The sequence below is a fragment of the Nicotiana sylvestris genome, chromosome 2 (genome assembly GCF_000393655.2).
Source record: "Nicotiana sylvestris chromosome 2, ASM39365v2, whole genome shotgun sequence".
In the NCBI taxonomy this organism is placed as follows: domain Eukaryota; kingdom Viridiplantae; phylum Streptophyta; class Magnoliopsida; order Solanales; family Solanaceae; genus Nicotiana; species Nicotiana sylvestris.
In genome coordinates, this window is record NC_091058.1 from 108,858,535 (window position 1) to 108,877,009 (window position 18,475).

At 39.3% G+C, this 18,475-nt stretch overlaps 1 protein-coding gene across 1 annotated transcript; it reads right to left on the reverse strand.

The window, feature by feature from the left end:
* Window positions 1-14,384: 14,384 nt before the first annotated feature.
* On the reverse strand, window positions 14,385-14,942 carry LOC138885390 (uncharacterized). The gene has a single exon (XM_070166335.1). The coding sequence runs from the start codon at window positions 14,940-14,942 to the stop codon at window positions 14,385-14,387; it is 558 nt and encodes a 185-aa protein (XP_070022436.1).
* Between the last annotated feature and the right edge of the window lie 3,533 nt (window positions 14,943-18,475).

The following is an 18,475-nucleotide window of genomic DNA, read 5'->3' on the forward strand; positions in this document are numbered from 1 at the left end:
AAATTTAATCCACATATATAGCTTCCTAAGGAGCATGAATGCATGACAAAGTACTTGCATTTATTGAAAAAACAAGTACTATAAGTTTGCCATATTTATTTCCAAATATGGACCCAACTTAGAGCCTGTTTGGATGGGCTTACCAGCTTTTAAGTCATTTTTTAACTTATTGAGATATTTGGAAAACTTAAAATTTGCTTAAAGGTTAAATGCTTTTAAGCCAAAAGGTCCAAATTAAGCCAAAAATGATAAGTTGGGTAATCCCAACTTTTTTTTTCTAGCTTAAAAGTCACCCCTCTTTGATCAAGTATTTTACATTGCTATCCCTGATACTTATGTATAATTTCCAAAATACCCAATCATTTCTTTTTCTCTTTTCCTCCGCCATTTTCAATCCCTGCCTTCCAAATTCCATAATCTTTTCTTTTTCTCCTTTCTTTTGCCATTTCAAATTTGTGCCTTCCAAATTCCATCATTGCCGAGTTCTTTATTTTGTTTTAGTTTCTTTTTTGGTTCCATAATATTTTTTTTAAAAGATTGCTGTTGAATCCCTCATTTTTCAAATTTGTGAAACTATATTCTAAATCAAAATTTTCAATGAGTCTACGTGTTAACAAAGAATTTGAAGCTATGAAACGAAAAAATATATTTTGGTGAAATAATATATTATTGCATGTTATTTAAATAAATAACTTATACTTAGGCAATCAGTTTAAATTGAAAATGAACTAAATTATAATTTTTTTGTATATGTATTAATTTAGAATAAAATATTATCATAATCATTTTCTTTATAGTATTAACAACTTTAAGGATATTTCAGTCATTTTACAGAAACAAGTGCTTACCAGCACTTATTTACCGAACACTTCAATAACTTTTTTTAAGTTTCATCAATTTTATCCAAACACTTAATTTCTTATTTATAAAACAAGTGTCACACCTCCTTTTTACTATACACCCGAAGGGTGTAAAAGAGTTTTTTTCCAATTAAAGGACAATCGAAGCAGGATTATATTATTAATGATTCAGAGTCGCCACTTGGGATAATTATGGTGTCCCAAGTCACCGGTTTAAAATCCCGAATTGAGGAAAAGAATGACTCTGTTTAACAGTCCGCGAACTAGAAATCCGGGTAAGGAATTCTGTTAACCCGGGAGAAGGTGTTAGACATTCCCGAGTTCCATGGTTCTAGCACGGTCGCTCAACTGTTATAATTGGCTTAATTATCTGATTTTAGTACATTTTGAACCTATGTGAAATTTTTAACCTTTTTCGCTTTTATTTAATTTTAGGAATATTGCAACTTTATTAAAACACGTCTTGAACCACGTCACATAAATGCGCCCGCGGTCTTCGACATATTTTAACATTGTTGATATTTGAATTTGGGTCACATAAATGCACACCCGAATTTTTAGGAAGATGAATTATTAAAGTAACGCGCCTAAAGCAACTACACATTTTTAATTTTGCGAGGGCCACAGAAATTTGCTAAATGGCACGCCTCGAGTTTTAAGAATTTTAAAAGAAACAATTAAATGAGGGCCACGCATTTGAGGTTTTATTTGGCGCGACGCACCTCAATTCTATTTTTAAAGGATATTTAAACTAAAAGCTCGGAGGGCCATAAACTACTTGTGTCACTAATATGGCTCACCTCAATATTTAACGGAGCTTGATTAAGGAAATGAAAAATCTGACAGTTCATGAAGGATTTTATTGAAGTTCAAACTAGAAGAAAGTGAGTCCAACTATTGTTTCAATCTGAGGTCCAAGGCAGCCCAGTATCAGGTTACAAACGTGAGGCCTAAATATATTAAAGGATTCAAGTTCTTCCGATTTTAATACAAATCCAAATACTGTATTTCAAAACCCAACTATTGGCCCAACTTTTAAAATTATTATACGTAGCCCGCATATTACCCACAAAAATGCAAATCCGCTGTAAGTATACTCTTATCTTTTGAATACATTAACAATCAGCACTGACTACATTAACAGCCCAAAGTCTAGCATTAATCATTCTGAGATAATAACTAAATTCATGCCTCAACTAATTGTAAAAGTTAACATATGCCATTTATGCTACCAGCTATTTAGTAAATTCAAATTGAGATGAACATGCTCCAAACATTATCAGAATCCCTGAAGCCCATGTACAGATTCACTTGGATCTTAATAAATTACCTCAGATCCTCAATCACATGGATTTATTTTAACAAATGAGCAGAGAAAAATGATAGAAAAATGAATCTAGCTTCATTGAACATTCATATTTGCAAAGGAAAATTCTAAAGCTAACCTCTGTTGATCCTAACACAGCACTCTTAATACAACTTCTCAGAGATGCATCCAAACCACACTGAATCAACAAGTACCAGGCAAAATCCAATTGCAAATATTGTGACATTTTTACAAGTTAACAGCACAATCCTACTTATACATGCCAAAATAGAATGGAACTTCCATTTTCAACCTAGTCGAGTAATGTCTTAGCTTTAGAACAAGCAGATGCTACAAATGGTTATACTTAAGTAATTAAACTAGCATGGACAGTAAACTAAAACACAATAAGATGATATAGCTAATAAACAACAAAGGATCAACCCTTTACAATTTCATAACTCGAATTACATGTCTCAAACCAAGCTTAGCCCAAAACTCCATTTCTATTCATAGTGTGAAGAGATGTACTTGGAGATCAATGAAATAAGAAAAATGAAGAATCAGCAGTGATAGCAACAGACAATCAGCAGCAGTTTTCAACCAGTTTCAAACCTAGAAAAATGAAATAACAGCCCAGGAAAACAGTTTCAATCCAAGCAAATGAACCAGAAGACCTTAACCCGACTTGACTTCAACTCATTTCAACTATCAGCTATCCAGAAATTGTTTCAGCCTTAAGGAAACTTCGGAAATCACCAGTAACTCAATGAAACAGTGTTATTCTTTAGAATTCTCCGAATGTTCTCCTCTTCTCTTAGGTCTGATATGTGTGTGTACACTATCTTTTTTTTTCCAGAGTATCAGACTGCGGTGTATATGAACTCAGTGCCTATCTCCCTCTCTTTCAGAATGTTCTCCCCTTTCTTCTGATTTTCTGCCCCCTTAAATGGGCATCTAATTAGTGTATTTTCCACTACAACTTATCTTTTTCATTTTTTAATCCCACTTAACTTAGTGCTTTTAATTTAATTCAGTAGTGCCTTTTCTAAACCTTATCACTTATTAGCAGCCACCTAATTCAATTATTGAGGTTCCCTTAGGTTAGACTACCCAAATTACCCCCATGACCCTGTTATTATTTCAAAAAATCACAATGGGTCAAGTTGACCCAAGCAGGTGAACAAATTCTTTGGGCCTTCGTTGAAACTGGGTTAGAAATGAATCCCCAAATCAAGTTAACCAATCGATACATTATAAAACAGAATAGAAAACCAATTTGAATGGTTTTAAACCAAAACCTAACTAAATTACTGACTTTAAAGCTAAACTAATGAACTAGAATTAACTAAAATATCAAGTCAAGACAAGACTAATTAACAATAAGATAAAAAAATCAAAAATTCAAAAATCATAAATGACAATTAAGCAAGGTGAACAAATAATCTAACAAAATCAGAGATTAACGTTCTAAAAACTAGAAGATGAAACTGAAAGGCCAATTAAACAATTACAAATGCAGAACTAATCGTAAAAAAAACCTAGGTTCAGAAACTAAAACCAATCAACAATACTAAAAAAATATAAGAAAAGGGGTGAACGGATGGTAAAAACAAACACAGACAACAAAAGAGAACGATTACTTACCAATATTAGCTTGAAACCAAACGCCAGGTGTCCTGATTTCACGAAACTAATGATGACCGCTTGTTCTTTGCCAAGAACAAACGAAAACCATCAATTTCGCGTGAATCAGCTTTCTAAATCATAAAATGGAAACCTGGATCATGCATGCCATGGATTTAACGGAAATTAACTTTGGGGATTAGGGATTTGAACTTTAGATCTAAAATTCGAGAGATTTGGGCAAGATTCGAGGGAAAGTAGTTATGGATTTGGAAAGAGGGTGTCATGGTGGTTCTGGGGTGTAATTTTGAAAGGGATTGGACCACCGGAACCGCCGTGAGGCGATTTCCGGTGGGCGGAGGGCAGTGGTGTGAGGCGGCGTCACATTGTGTCTCTGAAGAGATGGGGGGGAATGAAATGGGAAGGGCCGGGTTTGGGGGGGGTTTGATATATTAAAATGTTTGATTTAATTAGGGTCGTTGGATGATTGAAATCCAACGGCTCTAATTAAATCATAAATGGAAACGGCGTCGTTTTGCTTTCAACTGGGGCGGTCCGGGTGTGGGAACGGGTCGGGTTGTGAGGAAGGCTTTGGACCGTTCGATCAGGCTGATTCAACGGTCCAGATTGAAATGCCTGAAACGGCGTCGTTTGGTTGAGGCTGGAGACGGACCGGGTATTTGCCTGGTTTTGGGTTGACTGGGGTAAAAAATTGCTTTGGGCTTGGGGATTAAATTGAATTAGCCCAATTCCGATTTCCTTCTCTTTTAATTAATTCTTTTCCTTTTCTTTTCTTCCTTTTTCTTTCAAAATTTGAAATTAAAATCCTAATTATATTATAAAAACCAAACTAGCTTAAAATACTAATTAGCTCTAAATAATAATTATCACACATAATTAATACCAAATTAAAAGAAATCGCAAAATTTTGACATTAAACACTAAAATGCAAAAAATACGTTATTTTTTTATGAATTTTTCATTTTTGTAAAACAACATTTTACTAAATTAACCAAAAAATATAAAATCAAATCCTAAGTGCAGATGTTATATTTTTTTGTATTTTTTAATGCAATAATAAAATTAAATATGCACACAAAAATACCCAAACAATCTGGAAAATTGCACAGTAATTCGTAGAATAACACATAATTAAAGAAAAGATCTAATTTTAGGAATTTCTTTTGGAGTAATTCGTGTGAGGCAAAAATCACGTGCTCACAGCTCTTTGCCCGAAAACATGAAGAGTTTTCGTGCAAAGATAAAGTAAGCGGATACGAGTGATTTTTGCCCGTTTGAATACTCCGTGGGAAGCATCTTTTTGAAATATTTGACCGAACCTCTGCTTCAAAGGTTTCCTACATATCCTTGGCTATAAATGAATCAGGCCAATGTAGTTCGGGAAGTTTTGGTAGCTGGACTACCTTGAAGCTATGATTTCATTGTTACTGCTGTTGTTGCTGCTGATACTGCTTACTGACCTCCTTATTATACCATGACAAAATGAAGAAGCTAGACTAAGCTTTAATCTATGCTTTACAAAGATTTATTTTCAAACTTGATCTTGTGACTATTGTTGCCTCGTTGATTTGTATTTCCCTCAGAAGTTCCTTTATGGCTGACTTGAATTGTATTTTCTGAGATGATTTCCCTTTCCTCCAGGCGGGTACCTAATTGTTGAACCTTTTAAATGTCTTCCTTTGACTATTGTTTCCTTTCCTCTGTTCTCCAGGCGGGCTCCTGATTACTGAAACTTGAATGTATTCCCTTGTTCTCCAGGTGGGCTTCTGACTGCTGAAACTTGAATGTATCCCCTTTTTCTCCAGGTGGGCTCCTGACTGCTGAAACTTGAATGTATTCCCTTGTTCTCCAGGTGGGCTCCTGATTGCTGAACTCGAAATGTATTCCCTTGTTCTCTAGGTGGGCTCCTGACTGCTGAAACTTGAATGTATTCCCTTGTTCTCCAGGTGGGCTCCTGACTGCTGAAACTTGAATTGTTGTTCCTTGTTTTCCAGGTGGACGCCTGATTGCTAATATTTCAACCATTGTTCCTTGTTCTCTAGGTGGACTCCTGGTTACTGAATCTTCAACTATTTTTCCTTGTTCTTCAGGTGGACGCCTGATTGCTGATATTTCAACCGTTGTTCCTTGTTCTCCAGGTGGACGCCGGATTACTGAATCTTCAACTGCTTTTCCTTGTTCTTCAGATGGGCACCTGACTTCAACAAAATAGACAAAACAAAGAAAATTTTCTACCCCAGTTTGGTAACCGGGCGCATCTATAAGTGTTAATTGAATCCTTTTACCAAACATCTCTAACAATCTGCAAGCTATATCCCATTATTTAGGAGGGTCCTGAAATTTCAAATTAAAGTTTATCTTACGAATGACAATTTCAACGCTAAACTGTACTCTCTTATAACAACACTTACTTATCTAATGGAATGCTTAAAGTTACGTCCCATTATTTAGGTGGGTCCTGAAAACTCTTATGCGAACTTTGAAGCCAACTTATATCCCTTTTGGTGCACGTTTGTCCTATATTCACTACTTATGTATGTTTTGGATTTTAACCTAGGTCCCATTTTTCAGGAGGGTCCTGAAGTTTCAAATTGATTCTTGTCTTAAAAAATAAAAAATTCAAACCAACTTATATTTTCACAAAGTAGAGCTTATGCTAGATATTGTACTCATGAATATTTCGAATTAAAGTTAAGTCCCATTATCCAGGAGGGTCCAAAAAATCTCTAATTAAATCCTATTATCCAGGAGGGTCCTAAAAATTTTGCGATCAAACCTGCCTGGTACTTGCTTTCCTTACAGAGTGCTTTCTGAAACAAATGTCATCTTTGCTCATGTTTCAAGTCAAAGAAAATCTTGTTAGTTTAAAACGTGGTGGTTAGTTGTGGCATTCTTGCTGGGGGATGATTTTCTCTTTGCCATGCTTTGCTTCGACCGACTGCCTTGAACTGGTCGAGAATTGTTTTGACCTCCAGACTGATCTTTAACTGCAGGATCCCCAACTGTTGTTTTTCACTTCTGACCCTTTTATTCATAACCATACATCTCCCATGACATTACTGAACCATTTCAACTATTTAACCTTTGCTTACACCCTATGTCCCACTTTTCATCATACTATCTCCAGCATGTCAAAGCCGTATTTTGCTTTGTGCAAATTTGAATCTGGTAGTACACTTTGACATTCCTTCTTATTTGTCTAAACAAAGCTAACCTTGGGAGAGCTTTAAAGGAGTAAAAATTAACAGCAATGAAATACAACGATCTTGAGAATTAAGAATAAAGAAGAAAATCCAAATTTGGATGACTGTTGGAGATAGGAAAAGGAACTTATCTGAGTGGAGTCACTGGCACCAATAATCATGGTATGTATTTTGGATTAATCAGCCCAGTCTATTTAACCACTCTCTTTTCCAATTGTTTTACTTTGTGCTCCAAGATCTCTACAACCTAATTTTTACTTTCTACCAACTTTCGGACCTTGTTTGGCTTGCAGTGCCCTGAAGGGTTTTCACCGACAAACCTCTCTCATTTGTTCATTCCTCAATTCCTTGTCACCTTATGGTGTCCGTGAAGGTTTTCACCCATAAGACTCTCTCATTTTTATTTTCTCTCGGCTTTCGTCGCCACATGGTGCCCATGAGGGTTTTCACCAATAAGACTCTCTCATTTTTTGATTTTTCTTGCTTAAACCAGAGTGTTGCCACTGATATGAATTCTCTTTACATTGCTTGACTTGGCATCTCTCGAAGACTAATCGGGAGGTCTTTCTTTGGACAGCAATGTGAGTTCTTGGATATGTTTGGAAGGAAAAGGGTATAAAACGGGCGCAAACAACTTCAAATGGGTTAGAATTACCACTTTTGGAATCACATTTCTTATTACAATCACAACTTCTGCCCCAGCTTCTTGCTTGGGGATTTTTTGACTTTTTATTTTACTATGACCGAGCCGTGAGGCTGCCTACGTATCCTTAATAGGAATAAGGTCAAACGTAGTTCACGTCGGAATTTTCTTGTTGTTATACTTTCTCTTTTCACTTCTTTCTTTTCTTTTTTTTTCTTTTTCTTTATTTTCCTTTTATTTTTGTGATTGATCCCAAAAGAGGGGTATGAAAGAAACAAATATGGCTCAAAAGGGGGAAACAAAGGGTAAAGTGTTTAGATAGCAGAACAAATTGCCTTCGTCATTCCAATCTTCGAACCAATGCCAAATACAAACAATCAACAAATATACCAAAGAAATCATACATAATATCTCTTAACTGCATCAAAATTGATAGCCATGTCTATGCATTTTCCTTCGATATCTGTTAAACATAAAGCACCATTGGATAATACTCTGGTCACAATGAATGGCCCTTGCCAATTTGGGGCGAACTTGCCTTTTGCTTCAACCTGGTGTGGCGCTTCAGCACTTGCTGACCTACTTCAAATTTCCGGGGTCGCACATTTTTATTGTATGCTCTTGCCATTCTCTTTTGATATAACTGGCCATGACATACTGTTGCCAAACCTTTTTCATCAATCAAGTTCAACTACTCCAAATGGGTTTTGACCCACTCATCATCATTAATCTCAGCCTTAGCGATAATCCGAAGGGACAGGATTTCAACTTCTGCAGGTATTACTGCTTCAGTGACATATACCAATAAATAAGGAGTTGCACCTACTGAAGTACGGATAGTAGTGCGATAACCCAGCAACGCAAATGGTAATTTTTCATGCCATTGCCTGGAACCTTCTGCCATTTTCCAAAGTATCTTCTTTATATTTTTGTTGGCTGCCTCGACTGCTCCATTCGCCTTGGGACGATATGGGGTAGAATTGCGATGTGTAATCTTAAACTGTTGACATAACTCTTCCATCAAATTACTGTTAAGATTAGCACCATTATCCATGATGATCACCTTTGGGATTCTGAATCGACAGATGATATTTGAGTGAACAAAATCGACCACTGCTTTCTTGGTCACCGATTTGAAAGTTTTGGCCTCAACCCACTTGGTGAAATAATCAATGGCTACCAGAATGAACCTGTGCCCGTTGGATGTTGCTGGCTCAATTGGTCCAATGACATCCATGCCCCAAGCAACAAAAGGCCATGTTGCTGACATTGTGTGCAATTCCGATGGTGGAGAATGAATCAAATCTCCATGTACTTGGCACTGATGACATTTGCGCACAAAACTAATACAATCTTGTTCCATGGTGAGCCAATAATAACATGCTCGGAGAATTTTCCTCGCCAGCACATATCCGCTCATATGTGGTTCGCAGACTCCTGAATGTACTTCGGACATGACAACCGTAGCTTGTCTAGCATCTATGCATCTTAATAATCCAAGGTCTGTTGTTCTTTTATACAAAATTCCTTCACTTAAGAAGAATCTACTTGCCAACCGTCGAATTGTTCTCTTTTGATCCCCCGTGGCTTGCACTGGATATATCCCCATTCTGATGTACTCCTTGATATCATGGAACCATGGTTCACCATCAAGTTCTTCTTCAATCATGTTACAATAAGCGTGCTGATCTCAGACTTGAATATGCAGAGGATCGACATAAGCTTTGTCCGGATGGTGCAACATTGATGCCAGGGTAGCCAAAGCATTGATGACCTCATTATGGACCCTTGGAATATGCCTGAACTCCACTGATCGAAACCGTTGACAAAGATCATGCAAACATTGTCGGTACGATATTAGCTTCAAATCTCGTGTTTCCCATTCTTCTTGAATTTGATGTACCAGAAGATCCGAGTCTCCCAAGACCAAGACTTCCTGGAAATCCATGTCTGCAGCTAGCCTTAGATCCAAAATATAGGCCTCATACTTAGCCATATTGTTGGTGCAATAAAACCGAAGCTGAGCCATAACAGGATAGTGATGCCTTGTTTCAGAAATAAGCACAGCTCCTATTCTGACTCCTTTCATGTTAGCAACCCCATCAAAGAAAAGTTTCCAGCATGGTTTTTCAATTTGCTCTAGTTCATCGATATGCATCACCTCTTCATCGGGAAAGTAAGTTTTCAATGGCTCGTACTCATCATCGACCGGGTTCTCAGCCAAATGATCAGCCAATTCTTGGGCTTTCATCGCAGTCCAAGTCACATAGATGATGTCAAATTCCGTGAACAAAATCTACCATTTCGCAAGTCTTCCTGTCGGCATAGGCTTTTGAAAGATATACTTCAATGGATCCAAGCGTGAAATGAGGTAAGTTGTGTAGGACGACAAATAATGTTTCAATTTATGTGCTGCCCAAGTTAGGGCGCAACATGTCCATTCCAGGTGAGTGTACTTAACCTCATAAGCCATGAACTTCTTGCTAAGATAGTAGATGGCCTATTCCTTTCTGCCGGTGATGTCATGCTGCTCCAGTACATAGCCAAATGAATTTTCCAGGACTGTCAAGTAAAGAATCAAAGGTCTCCCTGGTTCTGGCAGAACCTGCACGGGTGGGTTTGACAAGTATCCTTTTATCTTATCAAATGTTTCTTGACACTCATCAGTCCACTTGACCGCAGCATCCTTCTTCAGCAACTTGAAAATCGGCTCATAAGTTGTCATGAGCTGAGCAATAAACCTGCTGATGTAGTTCAACCTCCCTAACAGACTCATCACTTCAGTCTTATTCCGCGGGGGTGGCAATTCTTGGATGGATTTTTCCTTGATGGGTCCAACTCGATGCCTAGCCGGCTGACTATGAACCCCAACAGCTTTCCGAATGGAACACCAAATGCACACTTGGCAGGGTTAAGCTTGAGATTGTATCTACGAAGCCTCTGGAAGAATTTCCTCAAATCCCCAACGTGGTTGGCTTGATGCTTTGATTTTATGATTATATCATCTACGTATACCTCGATCTCTTTGTGTATAATATCATGAAACACAATAGTCATCGCCCTCATGTAAGTTGCCCCGGCGTTCTTCAAACCAAATGGCATTACCCGGTGGCAGTAAGTCCCACATGGTGTGATGAATGATGTCTTTTATGCATCTTCTTCATCCATTAGAATCTGATGATACCCTGCATAGCAATCCACAAAAGATCCAATCTCATGCTTGGCACAATTATCGATCAAAATGTGGATATTGGGTAGTGGGAAGTTATCCTTCGGACTTGCTTTGTAGCGCATAAACTGTCTTCCCCATGCACAACTATTTCTTGTCTATCCCATTCAAATTTGACTACCTGGTGTAGTGTAGATGGGACTGCTTTAGCGGCGTGGATCCATGGTCGACCCAATAGCAAATTATAGGAAACAGCTATATCTAGCACCTGAAACTCCATTATGAACTCAACTGGCCCTATCGTCAGCTCCAGCACTATGTCCCCAACTGAATCTTTACCTCCGCCGTCAAATCCCCGCACGCAAATATTGTTCTTATTGATCCTCTCATCTTCTATTTTCAACTTGCTTAGAGTGGAGAGGGGACAAATGTTTGCGCTTGACCCGTTGTCAATCAATACCCGGGTCACCACAGAGTTCTCACATTTTACTGTGAGGTAAAGAGCTCTGTTGTGCTCAGTACCTTCTACAGGCAATTCATCATCGGAAAACATGACTCTGTTTGCTTCGAAGATTTTGTTGGCTATTTTTTCCAAGTGATTCATGGAGATCTTATCAGGAACGTGCGCCTCATTCAAGATCTTTATTAAAGCTTGACGGTGCTCATCCGAATGGGTCAATAATGACAACAGGGAAATTTGAGCAGACGTCTTTCTTAATTGTTCCACGATAAAGTAGTCCTGTAACTTCATCTTCCTCAAGAATTTTTCTGCTTCTTCTTCAGTTATTGCTTTCTTTACTAGCGCTGGATTATCTTTAGCTCTTCTTAACTCCTCGGGAGTAAAACACCTTCCTGAGTGGGTCAAACCCTGTGCTTCACAGACTTCTTTTTTGACTTCCTTCCCTTTGTACATCACTGTTACCCGTTCGTAATTCCATGGAATAGCCTTGCTGTTGATTATTGGTAACTGGGTTACCGGCTTGATAATAACCCGATCTGCGCGGGCACCTTCCACGATTATGACGGGTTTGCTGGCCGCTCCGGGTAAAACCACCTTCATCCCTTCTCAACTGCTACAGATGACCCAACACTCTTTTTGCTCGACTTGAGCACCGACTCCTCACCTATTGATCGTTCATCTGTATTGACTCCCCTAGACCGAATCATCATGATGATCTGTGTTGACTTCTTGGGCTTTCCCTCCGCATGCACTATTTCGATCATATTTGCCTCTTGGTAGGCTGTCATTGGATTCCTGTTAATATTGGGTGCCTCGGGAGCTTGAACTTCAATTCTATTGGTATCAATAAGCTCCTGTATCGCACTTTTCAAGTGCCATCACTTCTCTGTATCATGACCCGGAGTACCAAAACAATACTCACAGTTGACAGTATAGTTAAGATTCTTTGGAAGAGGATTTGGCAGTTTGGACTATATCAGCCTTAGCATATCTAGTTGTTTTAGCCTGTGAAACAGACTAGTGTATGATTCTCCCAACGGAGTAAAGGTTTTCTTTTTCTGCAACCTTTCACCCTTGAATGCTTGACTAGGCCGGAAACTTGTTCCGGGAGTGTTTTGGTAGGCTCGTGGATGTGGATAAGTATTTTGTAGGATGAGAGCACGCCATTAAGTGTGGGCAGGAGGTTGGTTGTATGCTTGTGCATGGTGGATAGAAAAATGAGGTTATGGTAGGGGATAGTAGAGTTGGGGTGGATTGTGGTGATAAGTTTGTTGGTGGGGTCGAGGTTGATTGTAGTGGTAAGGTGAACCTCTGGATCTGGACCAAGTTCCTGAATCAACCATTGCTGCTTCCTCTCTCTTCTTTTTTCCAATCCCTCCTATGCCACCCTGAATAGCCGGAGTAGTCACTTTGATAGACGAATAGCTCATGATTTTATTCGACTTGAGGCCCTCTTCTACCATGCCCCCCATCTTTACCACTTCGTTGAATGACTTTCCCACAGCTGAGAACAAATGGCCATAGTAAGTAGGTTCCAAAGCCTGTAGGAAGTAATCTACCATCTCACTTTCCTTTATTGGGGGATCTACTCTTGCTGCTTGCTCCCTCCATCGGAAACCATATTATCTGAAGCTTTCACTGTGCTTCTTCTCTAGTTTAGTCAAGGACAGTCGATCTAGAATGATCTCAAGATTGTATTGGAAGTGACAAGCAAATGTTTGCGCCAGATCATCCTATGTGTACCACCTTCCATGGTCTTGGCGGGTATACATTCCAATGCTGATCCACTCAAGCTCTGACTGAAGTAAGCCATTAACAATTCATCTTTTCCTCCCGCTCCCCTCATTTTGCTGCAAAAAGCCCTCAAGTGGGCTACTAGATCACCGTGCCCGTTGTATAGATCGAACTTGGGCATCTTGAAACCTGCCGGTAATTGCACATTCGGGAACAGACATAGGTCCTTATAGGCCACGCTTACTTGCCCTCCCAATCCTCGCATGTCTCTGAATAATTGTTCTAAGCTTTTAACTTTCCTGAACATCTCCTCCTGTTCGGAATTTTTGACTGGTTTATCAGCTTCTATCGGGAGGTCAAAGCGAGGAGTATAGGAATGAGTTTCTGGAGCTTTGAAAGTGGGCTCCGAGGGGTAGTATTGGTTGTCCTGGGCCTGGAACATAGGCTCGCCAGGAGATTTGTGGAGTGTAGCTGGTGGAGGTGCTACGAAGACAGGAGTTATTGGTGGAGGAGGGTATGGAATTGGTTTAGGAGGTAGAGATTGTGGTGTATGAGAAGTGGTGCCCCGGTAGTGTTGGTAAATAGGAAAGCTCGAGGATAGATCGGTGGCAGGATGATCCTGAGTTTAAGCCGGTGGTGGAATGAAAGTAGGGTTAGCCGGGTAAGCGGATGGTAGTTGTCCTTTAGCCCAGGCTTGATACATTTCAGCCATTTGTTGTTTCAATTTGTACATCTCTTCTTTCATGGCGTTAACGTCCAACTCTTCTCCTTCAATGACACTGGTGTCTACATCTGGGATAGACATGATTATTTCTCCTTTGGATCTGGTTTGGTATGGGTGGGTTGCCAGTATGCTTAAGTGAACTAACTGCTTGAATTCTAGGCAATTAGTCATTTCTATCATGTATTTGCTCGGTTGCTTGTGTCATCCCAGCTTTTCCTGACCTTTCCCTTTTATTGTTACTCACGCCTATCTTTTATTCCCCCCCCTTTTTTTCTTTTTCCATTTTATTCTTTTCTTTTGGTTGTGGTCGAATCCTATGAAGATTGCCTACGTATCATGATCCTGCATGAATCAGACCGAGCGTAGTTCTGGGGTACAAGTAACAAAACCTTTTTTTTGGGATGTTCAAATTTTCACAAAAGCAACTATCTTGATTATGACGACTCAAACTAACGGACTTTGATGAAAGGAAAAACAAGCCAACATATTACAACAGAAGAAAATATAGGTTTGAAAACAAACTGACCGACTCCAATAGAAATAAAATACAAACTTAAGTGAAAATCACGAATACATCAGTGCCTCAACTGTTCCTAGTGTCCGCGGGACATCATTCGGTCTCGCCTCGGGCCGACGTGCTAAATCCCCTTGGAGGTGGTGGAGATTTCCATTATTCGGTGGACAAAGGTCATCACAGGGGCGAAAAACATAGATCTAGTCATATCCTCACAACCACTGCACTTCATTGTGATGTAGTCGGCGATCTTTTTGACTCTCTCTCTTATGACACCCTTTTCTTGCAACAAACGCCCAATCTGTCGTGCCCTGGCTTCCAGAGTTTGTTCGGCTGCTTGATTTTGTTCTTGAAGTTGTTGCAAATCTCTTTCCAACTGTGCCATTTCTGTATAACAATGTTTTCTTTTAGCTTTGAATTCTTTCGCCCGTTTGATCATTTTGTCCTCAATGGTGACGACCCTTTTCTTTAACCCCGCAACCTCATTGTCGTACCTTTCTTTTAATTGTTTAACCGGGCGTGCTCGTTCCTCCACAATTTTAGCCAATTGCTTTCGAGCCCTGGCTAGTTTACCTTCTGCTTTGTTCAGATCAAAACTATATTCACCCACTTTCTGCTTCAGGTTATCTATGAGATTTTCATCTTTGGCACTTCTGACGGGATTTTCTGCCGCTATTTTCATTTTTTGAATCTGGGCTCGAAGGGCCTCATTTTCTTTGGCTAGCCTTTTCTTTTCACCATCATCCGCCGCTGCTTGTAAGCCATTCTCGAATTGAAGGTCTTTGACTTGCTTTTCCAACTTTCCTATTGTGGCCCTGTACTCATTTTCTTTGGCCAAGCAAGCCCACGGTTCTTGCGATGCCTCGATGAATTCCTGAATGTGCGGTTTTTTGGCCGGTCTTTCTAGTTCGGCCCTTGCAGTGTTCTTCTTTCTATACTAGGCAAGATAGGCGGGTGAGACCTCTCCTCTAGATAGGTCCCGCACTCAAGTGCTCGCCATCAAATACGGGCACTCGTTCCAAATAGAACGAACTGTTTCTTCGTGAAATTGGCCGTCAGAGCTAATCTCAACCGCGTAAATACTGAGATCTTCATCTGGATGCATCACCTGACACCTTCCCAATTGTCTCATCACTCGGTAGGGAGCGTAAGGTTGAATACCTTGAAGACCCATTAGGAGGAAGTAAGGACCAGTGGCGGGTATATACACAATTTCTTCAATAGGAAGCCAACCCAGTGTCCATTCTATTTGTCCTGTAGTGATGGCGCGAAGGTGGGCTATCCATTCTCCAAACCCCTCCGGTAACTTAAACCCTGAAATCCTTGTGTTGAACTCTTCAATGCAACTTTTCTCTGCAGACCCATAACTCATATACTGAGGGTGGTGACACAGGTGTTCGATCATCCACATTTGTAGTAGAAAATTGCATCCCTCGAAGAAATCTGCCCCAGCTTTACAAGCTGTAAGAGCTCGGTATATCTCAGATATTATCATAGGGGAAAGGGTGCTCTTGGCATTGGTAATTAACACTTTGACGACTCCAGCCACCCGCAGATCGATATTCCCATATTTTCGGGGAAACACCACAAGGCCTAAGAAAGTTACCATGAAAGCGAAACGCCTATGTTCATCCCATTTTGCTTGGTTTCCTTTTCTACAAACCCCGCTTTCTAGATCGTTGAACCCTCCTATATGCACGTACCTCCGTTATATAAAATGTAGAGTGGAAAAACCACCCTCCAACTCGGAATATGGGACTTCCTTGCTTATTTTTAACAAATCCATGAATTTGTGAGAGTTAACGTCTCTTGGAGCGATCAGATACTTATGCCTCAGACCTTCAGTACTTCCCATGTAACCTGCTATCTCTTCCAAGGTGGGTGTGAGTTCAAAATCCGACAAATGCAAGACGTTGTGAGCCGGGTCCCAAAATATGACCAACGCCTTTATGATGTCTCCCCTAGGCCTTATCTTCATCAACCCGGTGAGACCTCCCAAATGAAGATTGACCTTATCTTGCTCTGACTTGCCCAGATCTTCCCACCACATACGCAACTCCAAAGAGATTTTGTTCATAACTGTTACCGGCAAATTCTGACTCGTGCTCATTTTGCATGTTTATTAGGGTGTTTAGGCAAAAATTAAGACTTATTTGACTCAAAAATAAAATTAACACACATTTTTTTTCAAAATAAAATAAAAACCCATTTTTGCAAATACGGCCTTTCAGCATTTTGAGAATGAAGATTTTAAGGCTGTGTCGGCTAACCAGTCGAAACTTTGAAAAATGACCAAAGGTGGATGTTCTTGCAAAAGCAACCTTCTGGCGCCCTTTAGGGGACATTCGACTATTTTTGACAAAAATGTCATTACTTTAATTATTTTCAAATGAAAAATAATTTGTTTTGGGCTATTTTGCAAAAAGGGAAGTTGAACCCGATGAGGGTTGCCTACGTATCTCACATCCGGTGAAAATCAAACTGGCGTAGTTCGGGCAATTTTGACAAAACAAGAAACCAACTTTTTTTTCCTTGAAAACAATAAAAATTCTCTTTTTGTTTTTTTTTCTTTTCAAATTTTCGAAGAGTTTCTGTATATTTTGGGATATATGTTTTCAAAACAGGTAGTTACCTCCTTTAGCCCTCATACTGCTATTTTCTTTTCCAAACTCTTTCCTTTTATTCAAAAGCCAGTCAGCATGCAAATCCGAAGCAAATAAATGCACAAGTAGCAAGTAAAATGCATCAGGATGGTCTTTTTCATTTTTGGTACACCTGTCCTAGATAGACCCAACCCCTGTGTTGAGTCTCCAAAGTCAAAATGCACGTGATGCAGACAAACGTTCCTACTAGCGATCTGACATGAGGTTGCGTGCCGGGGGGGGGGGTTGCGTGCCGGTAACCAAAAGATCATCCGACTTTGCAACTTGTCCGTACCTCGTTCTATTTGGAATAGGACACTAACAGAAAGAAATCACGACCAGCGTGCACTACTCAAGAGAGAGAAGAGAGGGATTTCGTAGCAGTTTATATATACAGTTCAGATAATATCAAAGCGGTAAAAAGCAACATTTAGCACATTAGGCCCAAACACGTAACAAAATCATATAAAGCCAAATATAACAATTTATCTAAGCTCGAATTCTGAACCCTGAACCAGATATTCTGGGTTCGTTCCCCAGCAAAGTCGCCAGAGCTGTCACCTCCTTTTTACTATACACCCGAAGGGTGTAAGGGAGTTTTTTCCAATTAAAGGACAATCGAAATGGGATTATATTATTAAAGATTCAGAGTCGCCACTTGGGATAATTATGGTGTCCCAAGTGGTTTAAAATCCTGAATTGAGGAAAAGAAAGACTCTATTTAATAGTCCGTGAACCAGAAATCCGAATAAGGAATTCTGTTAACCTAGGAGAAGGGGTTAGGCATTCCCGAGTTCCGTGGTTCTAGCACGGTCTCTCAACTATTATAATTGGCTTAATTATCTGATTTTAGTACATTTTGAACCAATGTGCAATTTTTAATCTTTTCCACTTTTATTTAATTTTAGGAATATTACAACGTTATTAAAATACGTCTTGAACCACGTCACATAAATGCGCTCACGGTCTTCGACATATTTTAACATTGTTGAGATTTGGATTTGGGTCACATAAATGCACACCCGAATTTTTAGGAAGATGAATTATTAAAGTAACGCGCCTAAAGCAATTATACATTTTTAATTTTGCGAGGGCCACGGAAATTTGCTAAATGGAACGCCTCGAGCTCTAAGAATTTTAAAAGAAACAATTAAATGAGGGCCACACATTTGAGGTTTTATTTGGTGCGGCGCACCTCAATTCTATTTTTAAAGGATATTTAAACTAAATTCATGCCTCAACTAATTGTAAAAGTTAACATATGCCATTTATGCTACCATCTATTTAGTAAATTCAAATTGAGATGAACATGCTCCAAACATTATCAGAACCCCTGAAGCCCATGTATTCACTTGGATCTTAATAAATTACCTTAGATCCTCAATCACATGGATTTATTTTAACAAATGAGCGGAGAAAAATGACAGAAAAATGAATCTAGCTTCACTGAACATTCATATTTGCTAAGGAAAATTCTAAAGCTAACCTCTATTGATCCTAACACAACACTCTTAATACAACTTCTCAGAGATGCATCCAAACCATACTGAATCAACAAGTACTAGGTAAAATC